Source organism: Macaca nemestrina, chromosome 14 (genome assembly GCF_043159975.1).
Source record: "Macaca nemestrina isolate mMacNem1 chromosome 14, mMacNem.hap1, whole genome shotgun sequence".
Lineage (NCBI taxonomy): Eukaryota > Metazoa > Chordata > Mammalia > Primates > Cercopithecidae > Macaca > Macaca nemestrina.
Genome location: NC_092138.1, coordinates 114,030,949 through 114,054,323, shown reverse-complemented (window position 1 = coordinate 114,054,323; position 23,375 = coordinate 114,030,949). Strand labels below are relative to the sequence as shown.

Genomic DNA, 23,375 nt, shown 5'->3' with positions numbered 1-23,375 from the left:
TTTCGCTGGATGTAGAGAGGAGTCTTAGAACTGGAGATAGTAATTTTCCTAATATAATTACTCTTTATTTCTTGGCTCCTCTCAGCTCTCAGAGTCAGACTCCCTTTCTTAGAAGGATGTTAAATGTGGTACTTTCTCTAGAAAGCATCTGTCACTTATTTTGGAGGTGTAATGACTTTGGGAACAGAAAGGGGGAGAAACATCCACAGCACAAGAGAGCTCCTGAAAAAGCTGCTGAAACGCGCCCGTGCCATCTCCTGAGCGAAGCCTAGACGGGCGGCCTCCATGGAGCCCTTGTGCTCTTTGGGACCTTGAGTAGCCTCCTCTCCGTGGAGCCCTGTTTCCCAGTTCATTAAACAGGGGTGATGCAGCTGAGTTGTGATAGTCAGGATGCCTTCAATTGTAGACAACAAAAACCAAACTAGGGCTGGGCACGGTGGCACATGCCTATAGTGCTATTTGGGAGGCTGAAATAGGATTGCTTGAACTCAGAAGTTCTAGACCAAGCCTAGCAACATAGCAAGACTTCATCTCAAAAAAACAACAAAAACAAAAAACACTCAACTGGCTTAACAGTGGAGAATTTTATTATTTCTCTTGACAAGAGGTCGTGAAGCAGGTGAGTTCCAGGTTGGTCAAGTTGGCCATTCAGGGACAGCATCGAGGAGCCAGGCTCTTTCCATTCTTCTGCACTGCCTTGCTTATCCTGCAGGCCTGGTCCTCCAGCTAGCTGCACTCATGGTTGCCAGGTGTGTGCCACAGGCACAGATATGACAGGCAGACACAGTAATGTCCCACAGAAGAGGAGAGCATCTCTTCCTATTCCTCAGCAAGAAAATCTTTCCCAGGCCGGGCGTGGTGGCTCACTCCTGTAATCCCAGCACTTTGGGAGGCAGACGTGGGTGATCACGAGGTTAGGAGATCAAGACCATCCTGGCCAACATGATGAAACCCCGTCTCTACTAAAAATACAAAAAATTAGCTGAGTGTGGCGGCCCACACTTGTAGTCCCAGCTACTTGGGAGGCTGAGGCAAGGGAATCGCTTGACCCTGGAGGCGGAGGTTTCAGTGAGCCGAGATCATGCCACTGCACTTCAGCCTGGTCAACAGAGCGAGACTCTGTCTCCAAAAAAAAAAAAAAGAAAGAAAGAAGAAAACCTTTCCCAGGTGCTCCCACCATACTTATCTCCCCTGTTGGCCGGGCCTGTCCTGTGCCCATCCCTAGCCTAGTCATTGCCTCAACCCAGTCAGGATTTGCCCCCGAACCTGGAGCTAGGGTTGCTCTTGTTCCATCCAGAGGAGAAGGAAGAGTGAGTGGTGGGGAATCGGGGGAACAGTTGGTAGGGATAGCTGTAAGGATTAGTGAGAGTGCACGGATGTTCCTGGCGGATGTTCCTGGTTCAGTGCTTTGCATGATTATCCATGAATAAGTCCTATTGTTTATGACAAAGGCCAGATAGGTGCGTTCAGCTACCCTGTGCTGAAGTCTGGAGCCATTTAGCACAGCTGGAACAGCCACATTATCAGAGCCAGTTCTGAGTTTAAATCAGTTGCATTCTGTAACACGGAAGCATTGGGCTCGCCAGCCAGCATCAAAGCAGGGGCGCCTTCATGAAAGCTCATCTCCTCGCTGTTTATGGTTTATTATCTTTTCTAAAAAACAAATATATGGCAAATTTTATGTTTTGTACAACTTACCACAGTAAACATACACACACAAAAGTAACACAGGCCTAAAAAAATATCCTTTCCGCCTTCTTTCTGAGCATTAATGTGTACTTGCTCTGGGTTTCAAGCTGTTCCAATCTGTCGGCTGCAGGCCATCCGCCTTAGCATGATCAACAAACCTTGTCAGGGCACCCAGTCTGCAGAGGCTGCTTTGCTTGAGCAGACCTGCTCCACTGGCGTTCCATTCTGTAGCCCCACCTGCGCTATTGTCAGGAGGGGGAGAAAAGGAGAAAGAAAGCAAGTGGCCTGCGGTACCACTAGACTGAAATGATAGCCGGATACTGGCGGATTTTCACTTGGTGTTTTGGATACGTATATGTTCGCATAGTTGATTGTACTATTCACACAGTCTTGTAGTCTGCTTTTTAATCTTTTTACTGATACCATATCATTTTTTAAAAAGACTTAGAAATATAGGATGTATTTTAATTTACTTAGCTGTTCCCCTGACATTAGACTTAAACGATGTTTCCAGGTTTTTGCTCTTATAAATATGCTGTGATGATTATTTTTGTGCAAAATCTCTATGTTTCACATGCTTTTCTTGGGGATTGATTTCAAGGAAGGGTTACTAGGATAATACTACCAGCTTACTAAAGTGCCTTCTCAGTCCTTCTTACATTGTCTTTTCAAAATGGATACAGCGTGTTTATTTTTTATAAGTACTAATTCTAGTCTTTTTTTTTTTTTTTTTAGGAAGTAGAAATGATGAAAGCTGCCTATCGGAAAGAGCTAGAAAAAAACAGAAGCCATGTTCTCCAGCAGACTCAGAGGCTTGACACCTCCCAGAAACGGATTTTGGAACTGGAATCTCACCTGGCCAAGAAAGACCACCTTCTTTTGGAACAGAAGAAATATTTAGAGGATGTCAAACTCCAGGCAAGGTAACTTTCATCAGGAAAGGCTTTTGTGTTTTTATTAAGTGGAACTTCCTGTATTCTGGCTGGTCTGTATCTTTCAGAGGACAGCTGCAGGCTGCAGAGAGCAGGTATGAGGCTCAGAAAAGGATAACCCAGGTGTTTGAATTGGAGATCTTAGATTTATATGGCAGGTTGGAGAAAGATGGCCTCCTGAAAAAACTTGAAGAAGAAAAAGCCGAAGCAGCTGAAGCAGCAGAAGAAAGGTAGGAACAAAGAACTGATTAATGACCTTGGGATTAAGCTGTCAATTACAGCAGAAGGACTGTGTCACATGGTGTGGGAAGCAGTTATAGCTGATTAGACAGGGCTGCAGCGCTCAGCTCACTCCATTTCAGAGACCCACTCTGACGTTCCTTTCCTCCAAACGTCCAGTGATCTCTTCATGTTCCTTTTCCCGGCCTCGAGTCCCTCCATACAGCCACAGGAAGTGTTCACACTTAAGATTGCCACCTAGTATCCCTAGCTGTGACTTAGGTTTCTCTTGATGAGATCTCTTGCTTGAGTCCAGTATTATAAAACAGAGAGTGGGCTAGCAGAGTTCAGCATCAGTGTGAGTGTCAGTGTAATTCCACATCTTCCAAATGTGGATGCCTCAATCACCAGCTCCTTCTTTCCTCCCGGGCTTTCTTACAGGCTTGACTGTTGTAATGACGGGTGCTCAGATTCCATGGTAGGGCACAATGAAGAGGCATCTGGCCACAACGGTGAGACCAAGACCCCCAGGCCCAGCAGCACCCGGGGCAGTAGTGGAAGCAGAGGAGGTGGAGGCAGCAGCAGCAGCAGCAGCGAGCTTTCCACCCCGGAGAAGCCCCCACACCAGAGGGCGGGCCCATTCAGCAGTCGGTGGGAGACGACGACGGGAGAACCGTCTGCCAGCATCCCTACCACTGTGGGCTCACTTCCCAGTTCAAAAAGCTTCCTGGGTATGAAGGCCCGAGAGTTATTTCGTAATAAGAGCGAGAGTCAGTGTGATGAGGACGGCATGACCAGTAGCCTTTCTGAGAGCCTAAAGACGGAACTGAGCAAAGACTTGGGTGTGGAAGCCAAGACTCCCCTGAACCTAGATGGCCCGCACCCATCTCCCCCGAACCCGGACAGTGTTGGACAGCTACATATCATGGACTACAATGAGACTCATCATGAACACAGCTAAGGATGGTGGTCAATCAGTGTTAACTTGCATATTGTTGGCACAGAACAGGAGGTGTGAATGCACGTTTCAAAGCTTTCCTGTTTCCAGGGTCTGAGTGCAAGTTCATGTGTGGAAATGGGACGGAGGTCCTTTGGACAGCTGACTGAATGCAGAACGGTTTTTGGATCTGGCATTGAAATGCCTCTTGACCTTCCCCTCCACCCGCCCTAACCCCTCTCATTTACCTCGCAGTGTGTTCTAATCCAAGGGCCAGTTGGTGTTCCTCAGTAGCTTTACTTTCTTCCTTTCCCCACAGAATGGTTGCGTCCTTTGAACCTGTGCAATATGAGGCCAAATTTAATCTTTGAGTCTAACACACCACTTTCTGCTTTCCTGAAGCTCAGATTACTGGGTTGGCTCTCAGTTAGACCAGGTAGTTTGTTGCATTGCAGGTAAGTCTGGTTTTGTCCCTTCCAGGAGGACATAGCCTGCAAAGCTGGTTGTCTTCACTTGAAAGCTGTCACATGAGACTTTTCCACTGCTTTTTGATTCTGAAGTTCAGCATCTAAAGCAGCAGGTCTAGAAGAACAATGGTTTATTCACACTTACATTCTTTTGGCAGTTCTAATAGCTTCCTAGAAAGTTCTGTGTAAACAGAAGCCTGTTTCAGAAATCTAGAGCTGGCACTGTGGAGACCATACACCCTTTGGGAAAGCTCTTGTCCCTCTTCCCCCACTACCTCTTATTTATTTGGTGTTTGCTTGAATGTTGGTACTATTGTGACCACAGGCTGGTGTGTAGGTGGTAAAACCTGTTCTCCGTAGGAGGCAAGGAGCAGTCACTGGGAGAGGTTAACCGAGAAGCACTTGAGCATGAGGAACTGCACCTCCAGTCCATCTCAGCTTGCTGGGCCTTTTGTTAAACCTTCCTGTCTGCTGGCCTCCCTTTGTGTGCACACGCCTCTTGTTCATGTCAGCTTATTTGTGACAGTGCAGCAGAAAGGCTCTGAAGGTCCAAAGAGTTTCTGCAAAGTGTATGTGACCATCATTTCCCAGGCCGTTAGGGTTGCCTCACTGTAGCAGGTTCTAGGCCACCAGAAGGGGGCCAGCTTTTTCATACCAATTCCAACTTTCAGGGGCCGACTCTCCAGGGAGCGATGTCATCACACTGTCCATGTTAGTAATGGCAGAGCAGTCTAAGCAGAGTCCGGGAGAATGTTGGCAAAAGCTGGCTGTGTATGCCCACTAGGCTGCCCCACGTGCTCACGAGAGATGACACTAGTCAGAAGAGTGGCAGTGGCAGAGAATCCAAACTCAACAAGTGCTCCCGAAAGAAATGCTAGAATCCTAAGAATTGTTGCCTGTTGTTCCAGCTGAGGCAGGGGAGAGCTGGTAGGAAGGAGCCAGTGAACTTGGCTTTCCTGTTTCTATTCTTTGATTAAAAAGAATACAAGGATTCAGTCATAAAGAGGTAAAAAACTGTCATGGTACGAAATCTTAGTGCACACGGAGGCTTCGAGCACTAGAGAATGAAAGTTTTTTTTTTTTTTTTTTTTTTTTTTTTAGCATGGCAATAAATATTCTAGCATTCCTAACTAAAGGGAGGTAGACAGTTGGAGACTCTATGTCACCCTGGCTATACCGGCAGAAAACCTGTTCAGGCAGGCTTTCTGGGTGTGACTGATTCCCAGCCTGTGGCAGGGCGTGGTCCCAACTACTCGGCCTAGCACAGGCTGGCAGTTGGCCCTGAATTGTCAGATGTGGAGTATTAGTGACACCACACGTTTAATTCAGCTTTGTCCAAAGGAAAGCTTAAAATCCAGTACAGTCTAGTTTCCTGGTTCAGTTTTAGAAAAGGAAAACGTGAACAAATTTAGAAAGGGAAGGAAATCCCATGAGTGAATCCTGAAACTGGTTTTAAGTACTTTCCTTCTAGAGATCTGTGCCACAGAACAAGATACTAGGCACTTAAAGCTTTTTCCTTAATTGGCAAAGGAAAAGAGGCCCAGGTGAAAAAGAAAACGCATTTTAGAAATGGACAGGTTGTCAAAATAAAGGGAAGAAAGGGGGCAGCATGGACAGAGGCCTAGGCCTGAAGCTCCATGGACATGTCTGCGCAGGGCCCTCAGCTCGTCCATCCAGCCTGGGTGTCCCTTTCCTCAGCTTTATAACAAAGGTGGCTCCAAGCTCAGGTGCCTCTGAGTTCCAGGAGGCTGTGGGTTTCACTCAACCACGGATGGGAGAATGAGACCTGGAGTCATGGTGAAGGGGCCCAGCCTAAAACTGTAGGCTTTCATGTTGCACAGAACTCGAGTCAGTAGTTAGGTTTGGTTTGGTTTTGGAAGTGGTAAACCTGCCGAGAGTCACTTGGTCATGCTGCAGTGAGTAGTTTTAAGGATGGGAAAGGTGACAGTAGGACTCTCGAGAGGCAGTTCAGTCCTGGGCAAAGGTATTAGTACAGTAAGCGTTCAGGGCAGAGTCTATCTTGAAACCAATTAAGCAGCTTGGTATTCATAAATATTGAGATTGGATGGCCTCCATCCAGGAATCACTATGGGTGAGCATACCTGTCTCAGCTGTTTGGCCAATGTGCATAACCTACTCGGATCCCCACCTGACACTAACCAGAGTCAGCATAGGCCCCGAGGAGCCCAAAGTCTGCTGCTGTGCAGCATGGAATTCCTTTAAAAAGGTGCACTACAGCTTTAGCGGGGAGGGGGATAGGAAGACGCAGAGCAGATGAGCTCCCGAGTCCCTGCAGGTGAATAAACACACAGATCTGCATCTGATAGAACTTCAATGGATTTTCAAAAAGCCATTGACAAGACTCTGCCATAAAGTCTATAAAAATTGTTATGGGATTGGAAGAAACACGTGGTCATGAATATAAAAAAACTGAAACCCAAAGGTAGGAAGGTCAAGGTCACTTCTTCGATGGAGAAGTTGTGAAAGATGTCATTGGAGAGGAGTGTTAGGACCAGCATTACTAAGGCAGGTGGGCAGACAGTGACCTCTCTAGGTGTGCCCACAGAGTTTTTCAGGAGAGAAAACTGCCCGACCTTTGGGACTAAGCTGCAGAATCTTCTTACTAAGCTTGATGAGTGGAGAGGCAAGAGGTGAGCTACTTTGTGAGCCAAAGCTTATGTGACGTGGTTGGGGGAAACAGTCCAAATTGTTCTGAGAAGGTGAACAGTTACAACCCAGGAACAGGTCCTGGAAGCCACTGACAATTAGAAAAATTCACCCACCATGCCGCACATTACTGGGTAAAAGCAGAGCAGCAGGGAACAAAACTCCAGACTCTTGGGCCGTCCCCATTTGCAACAGCACATGTAGTTCCTGGTATAGTTGTTGAGAAAGAGAAAACTCTAGCCGTTGTTCAGAGGAGGATGTATAAAATGGTCCTGGGGATGAAAGGATCTGTGAGACCACAGAGGCTCAGACTCGCTGTTAAGAATAGAAAACTGGGTATGTGTTTCATGTAGCCAGCAGAACTGAAGTGTGCTGTGACAAGCCAATGTGAATTTCTACCAAATAGTAGAGCATACCACTTGAAGAAGGAACTGAAGAGCAAACAAAAGTTCTCCACAGCGAGACTCACCTTATCTCACTGAAAGCACTAAGAGGTGGGAGGAGGCCTGTACAGGCTGGAGGAGGGTTTGGGCAGAGCGAAGGCCCGGCCAGGACCTTGGTGAGATGGAGTGCCGCCCACCTCCTGCGGATACTCTTGGAGAGTGGTCCCCCCAGGGGGCTCTGCCCCACCTGGAGAAGAAAGCTGCCTTCTGTGGAGTGACTTAGATCAGTACACAATCTATCTGCTGCACCTTCACTCTCCAGGGTACATGCTTTAAAACTGACCTGCCACAAGCGTTGGAAAAATGTATCCAGTCTGAAGATGTTTGTGTGTCTGTTTACATCCAGAGTTCTGTGACACATGTCCCCCAGATTGCTGCAAAGATCCCCAAGGCATTGATTGCACTCGATTAAGCTTTTGTCTGTAGGTAAAAACAAGTTTAGGTCGAGGACTGGCCCCTACGCTGCTGCTGTGACCCTTGTCCCACATGGCTTCTCTGTCCGGAACTCTTCGATGTGCCCAGGGGAGCATGTTCCTGTCTCCTCCATGCCGTCCTGCAGTCCGTATTGGCTCGTCTGAGGGAAGAGTAGCTGTAGCTACAAGGGAAGCCTGCCTGGAAGAGCCGAGCACCTGTGCCCACGGCTTCTGGTCATGAAACGAGTTAATGAAGGCAGAGGAGTTTCCTCCTCGCTTCCCAGCGCCACATTACCCACCCTCTGAGATAAGTAGGCTGGTTTAACCATTGGAATGGACCTTTCAGGGGAGATCCTGAGAGTCTGAGAACCCCCAGACCAACCCCTCCCTCCCTTTCCCCACCTCTTACAGTGTTTGGACAGGAGGGTATGGTGCTGCTCTGTGTAGCAAATACTTTGGCTTATGAAAGAGGCAGCCATGCATTTTGCACTAGGAAGAATCAGTAATCACTTTTCAGAAGACTTCTATGGACCACAAATATATTACGGAGGAACAGATTTTGCTAAGACATAATCTAGTTTTATAACTCAATCATGGATGAACCATGTGCAGCAAACTTGCAGTTTAAAGGGGTCCCATCAGTGAAAAGAAACTGATTGTTTTTAACGGACTGCTTTTAGTTAAATTGAAGAAAGTCAGCTCTTGTCAAAAGGTCTCAACTTTCCCGCCTCAATCCTAAAAGCATGTCAACAATCCACATCAGATGCCATAAAAATGAACTGCAAGATAAAATGGTACAATCTTAGTGAATGGGAATTGGAATCAAAAGGGTTTGCTGTCCTTCTTAGAATGTTCTAAAACGTCAAGGCAGTTGCTTGTGTTTAACTGTGAACAAATAAAAATTTATTGTTTTGCACTACTCTGCTGTGTGGACATGGAGTGGCTTACACTGGCCTTGGCAGGCTTATACGTCAAGCAGGGGACTGGTCCAAAGATACGAAGCCTTAGGGTCTGGTTTGGCTACCTTGGGTGACTGGAGGAGGAACCTGACAAATAATGGATTTGGGCTTTTGTCTCTAAGAAGACTCTTTTTGTTCTGGCAAATTATCTGGTGCACAGCCACACATCCTACCTGTATCTGCCTCAAATTCATGTTCTTCCTCAAAGAGTGGCCAAGGGGCATAGTGTGGGAGGGGGTGACTCGAATCCTGTCTACAGAGAAACCCCCAGAGCCAGGCTGTCTGCAGGGGTGTGTTGTTCCTCCGTGCTGGCATGCTGGGTGTCTCGGAGTCCTTTTGGTGGCACTGCACTGACATGTCAGTGCTCCAGAGCTTGCCCTCTTGAGCCTTGCGGGTTGTGTTAATGTGAGTGTGCCAAGGAGACAGTGCCGCTCCCAACACTCCCTTCTCCATGCCCTTCATGGGCTTCGGAAGGCGGCCAGAAACTGCCTTTACACCATTTTGACATCCACACTGGCTAATGATCTCTTGGCCTGGACTTCCATATAAGGACCAGGGATGAGTTTCATTTGCGATGTGGCTTTCAATTGCTTGCCTCTGCCTGGCTGTGTCTGGAAATCAGCATTGCTCTGCCCATTTTATTTTTATGTGTTTGTTTATTTGTTTGAGACAGAGTCTCACTCTGTCGCTGAGGCTGGAGTGCAGTGGCCTAGTCTCGACTCACTGCAACCTCCGCCTCCCAGGTCCAAGTGATTCTCCTGTCTCAGCCTCCCAAGTTGCCGGGATTACAGGCACCTGCCACCATACCCGGCTAGTTTTTTTGTATTTTTAGTAGAGACGGGTTTTCATCGTGTTGGCCAGGCTGGTCTCAAACTCCTGGCCTCAAGTGATTCACCTGCCTCGGCCTCCCAAAGTGCTGGGATTACAGGCGTGAGCCACCGCGCCTACCCTGCTCTGCCCATTTCAATGGTTGAAGCAACTCCTTTGAGACTAAGACTGGGAGGTGGCAGTTTTTAATTTCTCAGGAAAATTCAGGTTTTCTTATCTGACTAGATCTCTAACTAGACTTCCCACCCTTGGAGGAAGATCTGAATGCTGGCTCGCCCTCTGGAGCTTGGGCATGAGCCTCTTAGAAGCTGACTGGAGACAGGCACGCCCCCTTGCCTAGGGCGGCCTCTCTCTGCTGTCTGCTGAGGCTCTGCATGTGTGGCTACTGCCCAGTGTCCTTTGATGTCTTAGGGGAGATGGAGGTTTTCTTTCAGGGATAAATCCCAGGAAACCAAGCCAGGCAGAGAGGTGGTAGAATACTTTTTATTCTCGACTGTCTCCCCCTGAGGAAGCAACAATACAGAAGCTAAGTCGTCCCCTGTGAAGGGAAAAACCAACAGTCAGACATTACTTTGGGCAAGCTCAGAAGCCAGGGACACATTTTACAATGTTTGGGGTTCAACTATGCTGTGAAAACCAGGTCACTGCCCTTGCTCAGGAGCCGTAAAATCAGAATTCTGGCTTCGGTCATGGTCTCCCTCTCCCAAGTAAAGGAGAAGGGAAGGTGGGTTTATTCCCCTTTGGCTGTGGTCCAGAGAACTAAACACACTGAGTTCTGGCCAGATGCGGTGGCTCACACCTGTAATCCCAGCACTTCGAGAGGCCGAGGTGGGTGGATCAGTTGAGGTCAGGAGTTCAAGACCAGCCTGGCCGACATGGTGAAGCCCCGTCTCTACTAAAAAAAAAATACAAAAATTAGCCAGGTGGGGTGGTGGGTGCCTGTAATTCCAGCTACTCAGGAGGCTGAGGCAAGAGAATCGCTTGAACCTGGAGGTGGAGGTTGCAGTGAGCCGAGATCATGCCACTGCACTCCAGCCTGGGAGGCAGAGTGAGACTCCATTTCAAAAAATAACAATAAAATATAAACACACTGCGTTCCACATGCTCACCCCCACTCCATCCTGGAGGGGAGCATCCCTGGCTCACAAACAGCATGTGCCTTGCCTACAGTTGGGGCTGGTGGTGGGGCAAGGAGCGGATGGTCTCCAGCTTGGTGGCTCACTGCAAAGCTGCAGCCCGCAGCAGGGACAGGCCTGGCACTGGAGCTGGATGTGGCTCAAAGAGGACCTAGGTGACAGTTCAGTGCCCTCCTTGGACCCTCTACCACACCATCCTGTTTGGGAAACTCCTGTAAGTGGGTTTCCTCTTCATCAGCACGGAGCCTGATGCTTAGAAGCGGAAACATTAGAAGTTAAAGCAAGAGGGCCGGGCGCAGTGGCTCACGCCTATAATCCCAACACTTTGGGAGGCTGATCACGAGGGCGGATCACGAGGTCAGGAGATTGAGACCATCCTGGCTAACACGGTGAAACCCCATCTCTACTAAAAATACAAAGAATTAGCCAGGCGTGGTGGCGGGTGCCTGTAGTCCCACCTACTCGGGAGGCTGAGGCAGGATAATGGCGTGGACCCGGGAGGCGGAGCTTGCAGTGAGCAGAGGTCGCGCCACTGCACTCCAGCCTGGGCAACAGAGCGAAACTCTGTCTCAAAAAAAAAAAAAAAAGTTAAGAGAGAGGAAGTCTCAGTAATATATTGGCTGATTCCCTTTGGGGTTAGTAAGTGGCAGGGGCTGTGGGTACCAATGAAAAAAGGACCAACCAGTAAAATCCAAATTAAATAGCAAAGTTCTCCACCGATGTAGCTCCCTGGCTCTGAGTTACAGTTTCCCACCAGGAGGCCTCCAGGGCGGTTTTGAACATCCCCTGGGTTTGAGGCTGACTTTGGTGAGCTGTCTACACTTGTGTTTAGTGGCCCCGGGCTGGGTGCCTATGGCCTGGGCAGGACGAGCGGCTCCCCTGGTGCTCTCCTGGCGTGCCTGGGGCTCACTCACGTGCTGCAGCACCTTGCGTGGCAACTTCTCAGAGTGGGCAATCCATTCTTTCATTAAGTCTAGCACGAGGGGGATGAGGCTGACCACGCCTCCGTAGTGGTTCCGGGCCTCGTCACAGCTGAGGTGGTTCACCACGTCATGAGGGTATCTGCAGGATGGCAGGGGGCCGGGTGAGCCCATGCTCCCGGGACTTGCCATGCCGTGGCAAGCAGCCGCCAGACCTCAGGCACAGCAGAGTCACCTGGGGAGGCTTTAGAACTGGACACACAGCATGCTCAGGCTCTCTGTCCCCAGAGATTCTGGCAGACCAGGCCTGGGGTGCCACAGGCCTCAGGTAATTCTGGTGTGAAAGACAGGAGGTGCAAACCACTGCCCCACGGTCCGCAGGAACCTGGGTTGGGGGTGAGGAACTGGCTGGCTCATCCCTCTGGCTCATCTCACCCTGGTATCTACAGAGCTTCCCCAGGCTCTGGCCCACTGTCCCACGGGCTCCCAGGCTGTCAGGATGAGGAGCCCTCAGTGGCGGTGCTGCTGCCCCTGGGAGGCAGCGCTAGCGTCCACTTCTTTGCATGTCAGTGAGGATCTCTGTGGGCTTCCGGGGGCAACTGCTCTGGGCTCTACATCCGCTTCTCCACCTGCCTGGTGCTAACACCCGTGAGACATTTGGTATCCTGCCATGTCTATGATGCTTGTAAAGAAAAGTTTTCGTTGAATCCGAGAGGAGACTGGGATTTCCTGCCCAGGGTGGTCTAACAGGAGCCACATGACCCAGACAACAGGAAAGAAGCAGGACAGAGGCCTCCCCACAGGCACACACAGGGCCTCAAAAGCAGCACCAGAGGGACTTACTTTGCTCTGAGGCTGCTTAAGTCATTGCTTTGGCTAACGAGGGTTTTGCATTTCTCGAGGAGGTTGTTGGTGACTGGGGTGCCAGAGTGCACGGCCTCAAAGTGCTGGCAGAGCTTACTCAGCTCTGAACAGATGTCCAGGAACATGAGCAGAATCCGCCGGTCTGTGGAGTTGTTGCAGTGGTGTTCCATGTAGCTCTGCACCTGCAAAGGCCACCGCCACATGAGCTGGGGACATGCCAACCCGGGTCCTGGCTGGCTTATGGTGCAGATGTCCAGGAGCACCCACCCTACTCCCTCCCACCCTCCATGATTCATGGGGGAGATGCAAGTAACACATAAGCATTTTAAGGTACAGACCACTCTATATAGTGGTATCTCTCTCGATGGATGGATAGATGGATGGATGGATGGATGGATGGATGGATGGATGGATGGATGGATGGATACATAGATAGATGATATGAAATTAATGGATTGGCTGGGCACAGTGGCTCACACATGTAATCCCAGCACTTTGGGAGGCTGAGGTGGGCAGGGATCACTTGAGGTCAGGAGTTTGAGACCAGCCTGGTCAACATGGTAAAACCCCATCTCTACTAGGAAAAAACAAAATTAGCCAGGCGTGGTGGCACATGCCTGTAGTCCCAGCTACTCAGGAGGCTAAGGCAGGAAAACCACTTGAACCCGGGAGGCGGAGGCTGCAGTGAGCCGAGATCACGCCACTGCACTCCAGCCTGGGTAACAGAGCAAGACGCCATCTCAAAAAAAAAAAAAAAAAAAAAAAAAAAAAATTAATTAAATTAAATGGATGGATGGATGGGTAGATAGATAGACGGATATAAAATCAAGTGTTCCAGCACCATGCAAAATGCTTTACAGGCCTGCTCTCACTTGTCTTCATCTAAACCCTACACACTGAGTAGGTACCTTTTTAAATTCTCATCTTACAGATGAGTACCATGACATGAGCACTGGAGGTCTGGAGAGGTGAAATAACCTGCCCAGGGCACCAGTGGCTTAGTTGGATGTTGTCCCCAGCTCAGTGGCTCCGTGCCCTACCCCTCACCTGTCCCCATGCCACCTGAACCAACCACTACCTAAAGCAAAAGGGGGCTGCCCCCTGACTTAATGCCACAGTGCCTGTCATCCCACTTAGAGAGTTCATTGTGAGAAATGCCAGCGTGGGCCACCCATACTGAGGAGGAAACAGCAGGGACTGGAATCTTTTGGGCTTCAGCTGTACTATGTTCACAAGCTGGAGGAAGGAGGGGCAGGCGAGTAAGTGGAGCTTATTGGGTTACCAAGTGACTGCATCCGAGGTTGAGCCAGAGCCGGAGGTCTGATCTTGTGCTAAGGAGGAATTGGCTGTGGTCCAGGCCAGGTTAACAGACCCATTTCACGGTCAGATGGTTCTACTCTCCACAATCTGATGACAGATGCAGGTATCACCTCCTCCAGCACCCACAAAGGTCTACATCTAAATCAGGGTTTTCTTGCTGTAACCGTTTGCCTTTTTGTTGCTAAGGGATGTTTCCCCAAACAATCTGAAGTGCTTCCTTCTCAAGGATTGCCAGGCACACAGCAGCTTTGTAAGGGCGAGAGGGTTTTGACACACATACCCACAAGGGCACCTGTGGGGGTCGAGGAGGAGGAACCTGCCCCAAGGTGTAACTACAACAGAGCACTGGTGGGGGGACCGGGGGGCGGGGCACGGTGTGCAGGGAACCTTTGGACACTTTTGGTTCAGGGAGGGCAGGGGAGGGGTAAGAGGCAACTCAGAACACAAGGCCACTATTTACCAATAGCCTTCAGTTGAACCTAAGGCAAGAAGGCCACTCCCTTATGCATTGATAGAGATTCTGGGAAGGGACACTTGTTGACTTTTGAAGCTTCTGGAGGATGGACGAAAAAGGATGTAGCCAGTTTCTTTCCTTTCTTCCCCCGAAGTCCAGGTTTACAGAAGAGGAAGTTTATTTTCCAGTAGCTCAGGGGCTGCGTGCATGGGCAAATATGGCTAAACTGGCTAAATGTCACAAGTCGCTGAATCTGGGTGAGGGTTATATGGGTGCTGCTTTTCTGTACATTTAACTGTTTTTTTTTGAGAGAGAGAGGGTCTTGCTGTGTCGCCCAGGCTAGAGTGCAGTGGTATGATCTTGGCTCACTGCAGCCTCTGCCTCCAGGGTTCATGTGATTCTCATGCCTCAGCCTCCCGAGTCACTGGGACTATAGGTGCGCGCCACCACACCTGGCTAATTTTTGGATTTTTAGTAAAGATGGGGTTTCACCATGTTGGCCAGGATGGTCTCAAACTCCTGGCCTCAGGTGATCCACCCACCTTGGCCTCCCAAAGTGCTGGGATTACCAGCATGAGCCGCTGCATCTGGCCTCTACATTTAACATTTTTTTGAGTTAAAAAATTGAGGAAACATTTTACCAAAATTAGAAAAAAAGATTTTTTTGGCCGGGCGCGGTGGCTCAAGCCTGTAATCCCAGCACTTTGGGAGGCCGAGACGGGCGGATCACAAGGTCAGGAGATCGAGACCATCCTGGCGAACACGGTGAAACCCCGTCTCTACTAAAAATACAAAAAACTAGCCGGGCGAGGTGGCGGGCGCCTGTAGTCCCAGCTACTCCGGAGGCTGAGGCAGGAGAATGGCGTGAACCCGGGAGGCGGAGCTTGCAGTGAGCTGAGACCCGGCCACTGCACTCCAGCCTGGGCGACAGAGCGAGACTCCGTCTCAAAAAAAAAAAAAAAAGAAAAAAAGATTTTTTTTTCTTTTTTTTTTTGTTTTTTGAGACGCAGTCTTGCTCTGTGGCGCAGGCTGGAGTGCAATGGCGTAATCTCAGCTCACTGCAACCTCCGCCTCCCAGATTCAAGCAATTCTCCTGCCTCAGCCTCCCGAGTAGCTGGGATTACAGGCACCCACCACCATGCCCGGCTAATTTTTGTATTTTTAGTAGAGATGGGGTTTCACCATGTTGGTCAGGCTGGTCTCAAACTTCTGACCTCGTGATCCACCTGCCTCGGCCTCTCAAAGTGCTGGGATTACAGGCATCAGCCACCACGCCTGGCCAGAAAAAAAGCTTTTAAAGGATGCTGCCAGTGAGGGGGTTGCTTGTTCCTCCCGAGCCTGTTTCTCCTCTGCAGTTCTGAGCCCTGTGCCTGTTCCCACCCATCTTGGGGCAGTTACCCTTCCACAGGCTGACTCCCTCCAAGCTGCGAAGGGCCGGCCTGTGTGTGTTCCTAACCGCACTGCAGCTCCAGCCCCTAATTTCCTGGAAGGCTCATTTGGTCTTGAGGCCTCCAAGTCCTGCAGAGCAAACCTGGACAGCAGCTAACCTTGGAGGAGATGCAGGTTAAATAAAAACATCTGCGAAAGCACCTGGCAGTGTGCTTGGCATCCCACAGTTCCTCAACCCCCAGTGGAATCTGATGGCAGGGACAGGATCCCTCTGGTCACCAATAAATCCCCAGTTTTCTATGGGTGACCACCGAACCTGCGTCACAGATGAGGACACTGAGGCACAGAAAGGTGAAGTCACTGGCGGAGGCCACAGCAGTGGCACACGGTAGAGGTAGGACGTAAGCCCCAGCTGGCTGAGTCTTAAGCCCGCCTCTTTAACTGCTGTGTTATTCACTTACATATTTGGTGGAGAAACAAATGAAGGACTCATTCCACCATTTAGGTTCTGGGTCTGGGTCCTGATTCTGGCACAAATGTGCTTCCCCTGTCTGGGCCCCAGTGGTTTCATCTTTCATGAGAGGGGGCTGGGCTTGTTGCCCCTCAGCCGGCGTGGGGGTCGGGAGCCCCACCTGCCCGATGCTGGAGATGGGCCGGATCTTGTCGTGGGCGTTCTCCCTGCAGTGCTCCAGAGCGGCAGTGAAGGTGAGCTGCTGCTGCTGGAAGAGCTTGTACTTCTGCTCGATGCCGCGAAGCAATTCTTTCACCTCATTCATTGTCTTCCTCTGTGGTCATTTACAGGAGAGGAGGAATCTGTGGGGAGAAAGAGGGTAGTGATGAGGTCCCGGGACCCAGTGCTCGGATCCAGCTCTGGAGGGAATGACTGTCAGGTCACTCTCACTGGAGCACCTGTGAGCGCCTCCCCACAGAAGAAAGCGTGGCCCTGGGAGGCTGCACACTTGTCCGGACCCCCCAGGCTGTCCATGACAGAGCTGAGCCTGACCTCGAAATTTACCCTCCATGAACACATTCTTTGCCATGAAATGTGACTTCTTCCATCAGCTGTGGACCGAGTTTCTCTGGTTCTGTTTCTCCAGATGTGGGATCTACACACATGCACGCACACACGTACACACACGCACACACATACATGTGCACACACAAGCACATGCATACACACACATACGCACGTGTGTACACACACACAGCCTCCAATCCCTCACTGTGGTGTCAGGGATCAAGGGATATACCACAGGATATAAAACCAGGGGATTATCAGTGTGGATCAAATTATTTTAAAGTATCTGCTGCTCTGCAATTGGTGGGAAAGTCTGGGAATTCCTTCCCATGAATTAAGCGGGGAGAAGAATCAATACTAGACTGTCTAGTTTGAGAAGATGTGAGTCTGCCTGCTCTGGGCTGGGGGCAGGAGCCTTGGTCTCAGGTTTGCGCATTCTCAGGGCAGGGCTGGTGGCTAGTGGACTGCTCTCTGACCCTGCTAATTGCTGGAATGCCGTGATCAGTAACATGGAGGCTGTGGGGAGGGCTCTCTCTTGGCACCTCACAGACTGTCCCTGCTGTGATTTGGGTGGTCCACAGAGCATCTACAATCCTCCTGTGGGCAGAAGAGTCTGTGGGTGTGTGCTCCACGACATCACGATTTTGCTGAGTGCGTGCAAAATGCTCCAGACCACAGATTTCTATCACATTAGAGCGGGAAGGGACTCAGAAAACAAACTCCCTTGAGCTGCTACAGGGAAAGTGAGGCTCAGAGGGAAAGGTTTTGCCCAGGGTGTCACAGCAAATTTGTGCCCAAGACACCCTGGGTCCTAGGCTTCCTTAGGTCTAACCAGCATCGTCAGTGCTGCCACACTCGGCTGCCCCTCCACTGCCTCCAGAACAAAGTCCAGGCTCGAATGTGTCACCACATGAGCAGGGGTCAGAGAAGGCTGTGCTGAGGTCAGGTCCCGTCCAAGGGAGATGTTGGAGATGGAAGGGGCCAGAACATTTAGCATGGACTGGGGCAGGGAAGGCACATTCCAAGCTTCCAAGCAGGTCCTAGGTGGATAGGAATGAGAACAAGACAAGGCTGGGAAATATTTCTTTCTGCTGTGTCCAGAGCAGGGCTGGAGCTGGGGGTCCAGCTTGAACCCAGGAGGTCAAGGCTGCAGTGAGCCATGATCACAGTACTGCACTCCAGCCTGGGGGACACAGTGAGACCCTATCTCGAAAAACAAACAAACAAATAAACAAACAAAAAAACCCAAAAAAAACCCACAGAGGCGGGGGAGATGACATCAGAGGAATGAAAGGAAACACAGGAACAGACCAGGAGATGGCCTCTGCGAGATGATGGGTGTGGTAAATCAGGGAACTTGGAGGAGGCTGGGGAAGAGGCCCTTTAGCAAGATGGAGCCCAGCCACAGAGCCTCTATCCCTAGAGCCAAAAGCCAGCAAGGCTGCCTTAGAGGAGCCACCTTAAGAGCCACTGAGCGGGTCTCCTGGAAAGACAAAAGTATGCTTCTGCAGCAGAGCCACAGGGCTGTGACTATCAGCAGACACAGGGGCAGCTGCAGCTCCCCTGGGGGTGGGCTGGGGCCAGGGCCAGGGCAGGCAGGGCAGGATCCTCTTTCCAGCTCAACCTCCTATGGAAAGGAGAGCTGAGGGTGGGGAATGAGGTGGGGGTTTATGACGCCTGCCATGGTTTATTGACACCTGCCACATCCTTGGCTGGTCCGCACCACATGGAGCAGACACGCTGACTCACGCACAGTGGTTTCCTGTTGCGCCTCCCATGGTGTCCGGCTCACCCAGGCCCAACTAGGGCGAGATGAGGAAGGCACTTGCCTCCGTGCAAAACTTAAGGAGGTGCCAAAAAACTCAGCAATCAGGATAAAAATAGACCAGGCACAGTGGCTCACACCTGTAATCCCAGCACTTTGGGAGGCTGAGGCAGGAGGATCGCTTGAACCCAGGAGGTCAAGGCTGCAGTGAGCCATGATCGCAGTATTGCACTCCAACCTGGGTGACACAGTGAGACCGTGTCTCCAAAAGAAAAAAAAAAAAAAAGCATCTTGAGTAGCTGGGATTACAGGTGTGTGCCACTACACCTGGCTATTTTTTGTATTTTTAGTAGAGATGGAATTTCACCATGTCAGCTAGGCTGGTCTTGAACTCCTGGCCTCAAGTGAACCACCTTTCTCAGCCTCCGAAAGTGCTGGGATGACAGGCAAGAGCCACTGTACCCAGCCCCAAAAACGTTTTTTAAAGAACGGGTCTTGCTCTTTCACGCAGGCTGGAGTGTGGTGGTGTGATCATGACTCACTGCAACCTTGACCTCCTGGGCTTCCACCTCAGCCTCTTGAGTAGCTAGGACCTCAGGTACGTGCCACCGTGCCTGACTACTTGTTTTCTTTCTTTCTTTTTTTTTTTTTTTTTTGTAGAGATGGGGGTCTCCCTATGTTGCTCAGGCTGGTCTCGAACTCCTGGGCTCCAGCGATCCTCCCACCTCAGCCTCCCAATGTGCTGGGATTAGAAGCATGAGCTGGCAGCGTCAGAATTTGTAAAGAAAAGATTGCTGCACCTTGCCATATTGAAACCTGAGGCAAGAGGAGAAATCAGTAATACTGAGCCTACCTTTACTTAAATTTTTGACATGTTACTCTAAATGGATTTTAGGCATTATTTTTGATTTTTTAAAAATATTGCATTAAAACGTGAAAAATGTCCACCTCAGTGATTGAACTGTTGGCATTCCCTTAAGTTTTGTGCTGAGAGTGCATCACTTGCCTTGCCCTAATCTTGGCCCAGGGCTTACAAATGACTCAAAGGTGAAGCTCCAGGAAAGTTAGAGAGAGCACATTAGGTGGAGCTCCAGGGAGAAGGGGCATGTGCCCTTTTGGCCTGGCTTTTCCCCCATCATGGTGAGAGCTGTGGCTGGTAGAGGTTGAGAGGAACTGACTCTGTTCTTGATCCTAGCAACTTGTGACATGCACACCACGAATGTCATGAGAGGAGCTGGAGCCCTGGAATCACAGAGGCCTGGATTCAAATCCTGACTCCACCCCTTCTTGCTGACCTTGGGCAAGCTGCCCATCTTCCCTAAGCCTCAGTGTGCAGCAGCCTCCCAGCCTGGGGTGAGCTGACACGAGACCAGAGGTGTACGGCGTGGACCATGGGGCCCGGAATGTGGTGGTGCTATCATCAGAATCATCAACGCGACTGTGGCTGAAGCGTGTGTGTGTGCAATGGCAGGGGACACCATCACAGGCATGGTGTGTACCTCAAAAGAAGCAGGAACTGCTAAGGGCTTGACCTCCCGGAGGAAGGGATGTTTGGATCCGGACTTGAGAAGGAGGAGGCTGTGGAGAGGTGAGACAGGTGTGCAGTGGGGGTGGGACCCTGGGCTGGAGGTTGGTGTGTGGGGACGTGGGACTGTGCAGAAGAGGACAGTGGACAGGGTCAGGCTGAGGGACCCCAGTGTCAGGTGAGGCATTTGAAAGAACAGCAGAAGGCTTCTAAGCCAAGGGGGTGAAAAGCACTTCATGCATTCATTCACTTGTGCGTTCCTACTGTGTGCCAGGCACTATTCAGGTGCTGGGGTGTCCAACAAGACTCCCCGCCCTGGAGGAGCTCGTCTGTCACAGGGGAAGGCAGACCATGCGGAAGAGCGAAATGAACAGCATTTTAGATAAGGAGGAAATAAAGCAGGGAAGCAGGTGGGAACCTGGAGAACGAAGGGCCACTGTCTGCTGGAGGGGCATTTGCAGGAGGAGGGTGGGTACGGTGCCGGGACAGCTGGGGCTGTGCTCCAGCCCTCAAGGAGATCCTGGCCTGAAGAAGGGTGGCTCACTCCAGTCCTCCTAAGAACAGCGTGGGTCATGGGATGCGGCTCTAGGACATGTTAGCTCAAGTCCTCACCACGGCCTTAGAGCCAGGTACCATGGTTATCCTCACAGGATAGATTAGGAAACTGAGGCCAGATAAGGAATGGGCAAGTCAGGACTTCCTGCTCAGCTCTGCCTGGCTTTATAAAGTCTGGGCTCTTCACTTGGATCCCTCCCTTCTTCCTCCCTTCCTCCTTCCTCCTCCCCTTCTCCTTGGTAGTACTTAGAGACAAACACACCAGACATCAGACTGACTGTGGAGGTGAGGATAGGGAATGCGAAGGGCCTGAAGAGCTGCCTGACGTCTTCAGGGTTCAGCCACTGACTAGAGCCCTGGCCCTAGGCCTCACTGCCATGACCACTAGACTTTCCCTTTTCCTTGACCCAAAGCAAGGAGGACTAAACATTCAGGGGGCTGCCCTTTATGTGCCCAGCTCCCTGTCACCCTCTTGGGGCTTCCTGGGGTTGTCAGGTTCTCCAGGGATACAGCACTACCTTGGCTGGTGGCCCCAAGAGCCGCTGAGAGCAAAACTGACTCCGTTCTTGATCCTAGCAACTTGTGACATGCATGCCAGGAATGTCATGAGAGGAGCTGTAATAAGCTATCCGAAGTGATCGTCCCTTGAACGAGAGCCACTGCAGCCAAATTAGTGTGGATGAAAGGCACAGGGTATGGGCACTTCTCGATCTGGGGGAGGAGGGAGGAAAAAAATGATTACCCATAGGTTTTAGGCTTTAATGGATTTGTATTTTTCCAGGCTGGTAAAGAAGATTAAATCATGGTAGGAAAAGCGCCTAGGGCTTAAAATAAATGAGGAGAAAGGCAAGTCATTTCAGAAATGTCCAGGAAGCAAACCAAACCTCTCCAGTGCAAATGGCAGGCATGGCTGTTGTGTACTTTGTTCAGGAGGAGGCAGCTTCCTTTTCTTCCCCAGCTATCTTTACAGTTGGGTTTGACAAGCCTACCAAGGTGTGCACGCTTTGAGGAAGCGGTTTGGAGGTGAGGAGGCAACAGTGCTGGCTTTTACATTGGGCAGGTCTCTGGGCTGGTGGCTGGTAGAAAAAGGCTTTAGCTGGAGCCTGTATGTGGAGTTCATGCCCTGGCTCTGCCCGATTTAATCAGTGACCCTAGCCAAGATTTCTCCCTTTTCTGGGCCTCAATTTATCCATCTGTCAAATGAGAGAGTTTGGATTAGCCTCTTCTTCAAGAGGCCTTCTGGTTCTAAGGCTGTATGATCAACAACTGATGAGGAAAGAAGCCCAGAAAGGGGAAGTGACTCGCCCAAAGTTACCCAGCCAACCACTCCTCATTGTTCTAATCCTCCAATTTCTCATCTGTAAAATGGGAATGAAGGTGCCCATTTCACAGGGTTGTTGGAACGATTAAATGAAATACTACTACTAATAGTAGCCCCATATATTGTGTGCTTACTGCATGCCAGTTACTCTCCAATACATTAGCTCCTGAAATCCTTCAGCAGTTCCTGCTTCACAGGCGAGGAAAGTGAGGCACGGATCAAGTAGAGTTTGCCAAGCTCACACAGTAAGAAGTGGAGCCAAGACTGGAATCTGGGGCTGTCTGCACTGACTGTGCCATTTTCCCTCTCCATAAGGTACAGAGACAACAGAGTTTCGCCGAGAGCACAAAGTTAAGAGTTCAACAAACTCTTACAGTTCCTACTGTTAATGGCAACAGACAAGAGCTAGAGCTCCCTATTCAGTGTTGCGACTAATAAAATATCAAGCTGCCCCGTACCACTGGGAATTCACACGACTCGAAAAGCTCCATCTCCAGCGCGAACCTTCCCCTCGCCACCCACCCAGACAGCTATGCAGGCCCCTCCATCCTCCGGACCCCTCCATCTTTCTATCCTCCACCCCAGCTTCCAGTTTCTGACCCAGAGGCCGGGATGGGGTCTGAGTGGGCCCACCCACGGTCATCGCTGTTTACCCTTGCTTGTCCTAGAGCGCTCTTCGCTCCACGGAGCACCCAGAAGCTGAAGTCACTCCGTGAGTGTCGGTGCCCCGGAGGGTTGGGGAGGCCCGTCCCAGGTCTTGGGAGGCGAGGGTGGGTGGGGAGGTCGGGCGAGAAGGGGCGGGGCCGCGGGCCTGATTGTTACCGCCGGTGCCATAGCAATCGGGTCACGTGGCGGCTGGGCCAGAGCCGGGGAGCCGGAGGTGGGGTCTACCCGGGCTCGACGCTAGGAGTTGGGCTGAGGATTTCAACCCGATCCTCGAACCTCCTGCCCATCCCATAGACGCCCCTCCCTCTTCAAACACCCTCCCCCACATTTATTCCCGCATCTCTATTTTAAAGATGGGGAAACTGAGGCACAGGGAGCGGGGCCAGGGAGCACTGACAGAACCAGAAGCAGGGTCCCCCTCGGAGGGCCGACCTGCCCCTTCGGGGTTTCGTCGAGGGTCTCAGATACGAGGAGACCCAGCTGGAAGCCACCTGAGGGTGTCTCCCGCTAAGATGCGCAAATGGGGAAAGAGAGGTCGGGGTGAGGGAAAGAACTTGCCCGAGCCGCAGAGCGCGTCAGCCGAAGAGGTCGGGGCGGGGGCGACCCGCGCGACCGAGGGTCGGGGATCTGGGCCCGGCGCGGAGCCTGCAGGGCGGGGCTGCGGCGCATGCTGATGACGCAGACGGCGCGGCGGCCCTGGCGACGCGGTTACTAGGGAGCGGCGCGCCGCGACTGCTGCATGGACTCGGCCAGCGCCCCGCACCGTATCCCCCCCGAGATGCCCCAGTACGGGGAGGAGAACCACATCTTCGAGTTGATGCAGGTGACCGGACACCCCTGCCTGTCGCGACGCTGGCGGCGGCTCGGGAGCCTCCACCGCTACGTTGG

The 23,375-nt window shown here is 51.0% G+C and overlaps 3 protein-coding genes across 33 annotated transcripts in view; 2 read left to right on the top strand and 1 right to left on the bottom strand.

Moving 5' to 3' along the window:
- Positions 1–8,686, top strand: part of LOC105464069 (TSC complex subunit 1) — a 54,714-nt gene extending 46,028 nt beyond the window's left edge. For 13 of the 25 annotated variants that reach the window (XM_071078529.1, XM_071078534.1, XM_071078527.1 and 10 more), the window contains 3 exons: positions 2,425–2,612; positions 2,690–2,851; positions 3,282–8,686. In XM_071078529.1, coding sequence (XP_070934630.1) covers positions 2,425–2,612; positions 2,690–2,851; positions 3,282–3,801 — 870 coding nt within the window. In that variant the 3' untranslated portion in view covers positions 3,802–8,686. The remainder of the gene's footprint in view (positions 1–2,424; positions 2,613–2,689; positions 2,852–3,281) is intronic. The other 12 variants (XM_071078512.1, XM_071078518.1, XM_071078513.1 and 9 more) reach the window with 1 other exon arrangement.
- A 1,335-nt stretch (positions 8,687–10,021) lies between these two features.
- Positions 10,022–23,173, bottom strand: LOC105464066 (sperm acrosome associated 9). 6 transcript variants are annotated; one of them, XR_011612905.1, is made up of 6 exons: positions 22,475–22,611; positions 21,019–21,211; positions 16,270–16,450; positions 12,454–12,656; positions 11,373–11,752; positions 10,022–10,092 (listed from the first exon to the last, which is right to left on the bottom strand). XR_011612905.1 is itself a non-coding variant. In XM_071078537.1 (5 exons), exons 2-5 carry the CDS (start codon positions 16,411–16,413, stop codon positions 10,447–10,449), a joined length of 498 nt encoding a protein of 165 aa, XP_070934638.1. In that variant the 5' UTR covers positions 16,414–16,450; positions 22,475–22,629; the 3' UTR covers positions 10,022–10,446. The 6 variants fall into 6 exon arrangements, 2 of the variants coding, with proteins under 2 accessions (XP_070934638.1, XP_011710032.1); XR_011612904.1 differs by lacking the exons at positions 21,019–21,211; positions 22,475–22,611 and adding an exon at positions 23,046–23,173; XR_011612903.1 differs by lacking the exon at positions 21,019–21,211 and having other exon boundaries at positions 10,022–10,449; positions 22,475–22,630.
- Positions 23,172–23,375, top strand: part of LOC105464067 (adenylate kinase 8) — a 156,816-nt gene continuing 156,612 nt past the window's right edge. For both annotated transcript variants that reach the window (XM_011711732.2, XM_011711731.3), the window contains exon 1: positions 23,172–23,310. In XM_011711732.2, coding sequence (XP_011710034.1) covers positions 23,227–23,310 — 84 coding nt within the window. In that variant the 5' untranslated portion in view covers positions 23,172–23,226. The remainder of the gene's footprint in view (positions 23,311–23,375) is intronic.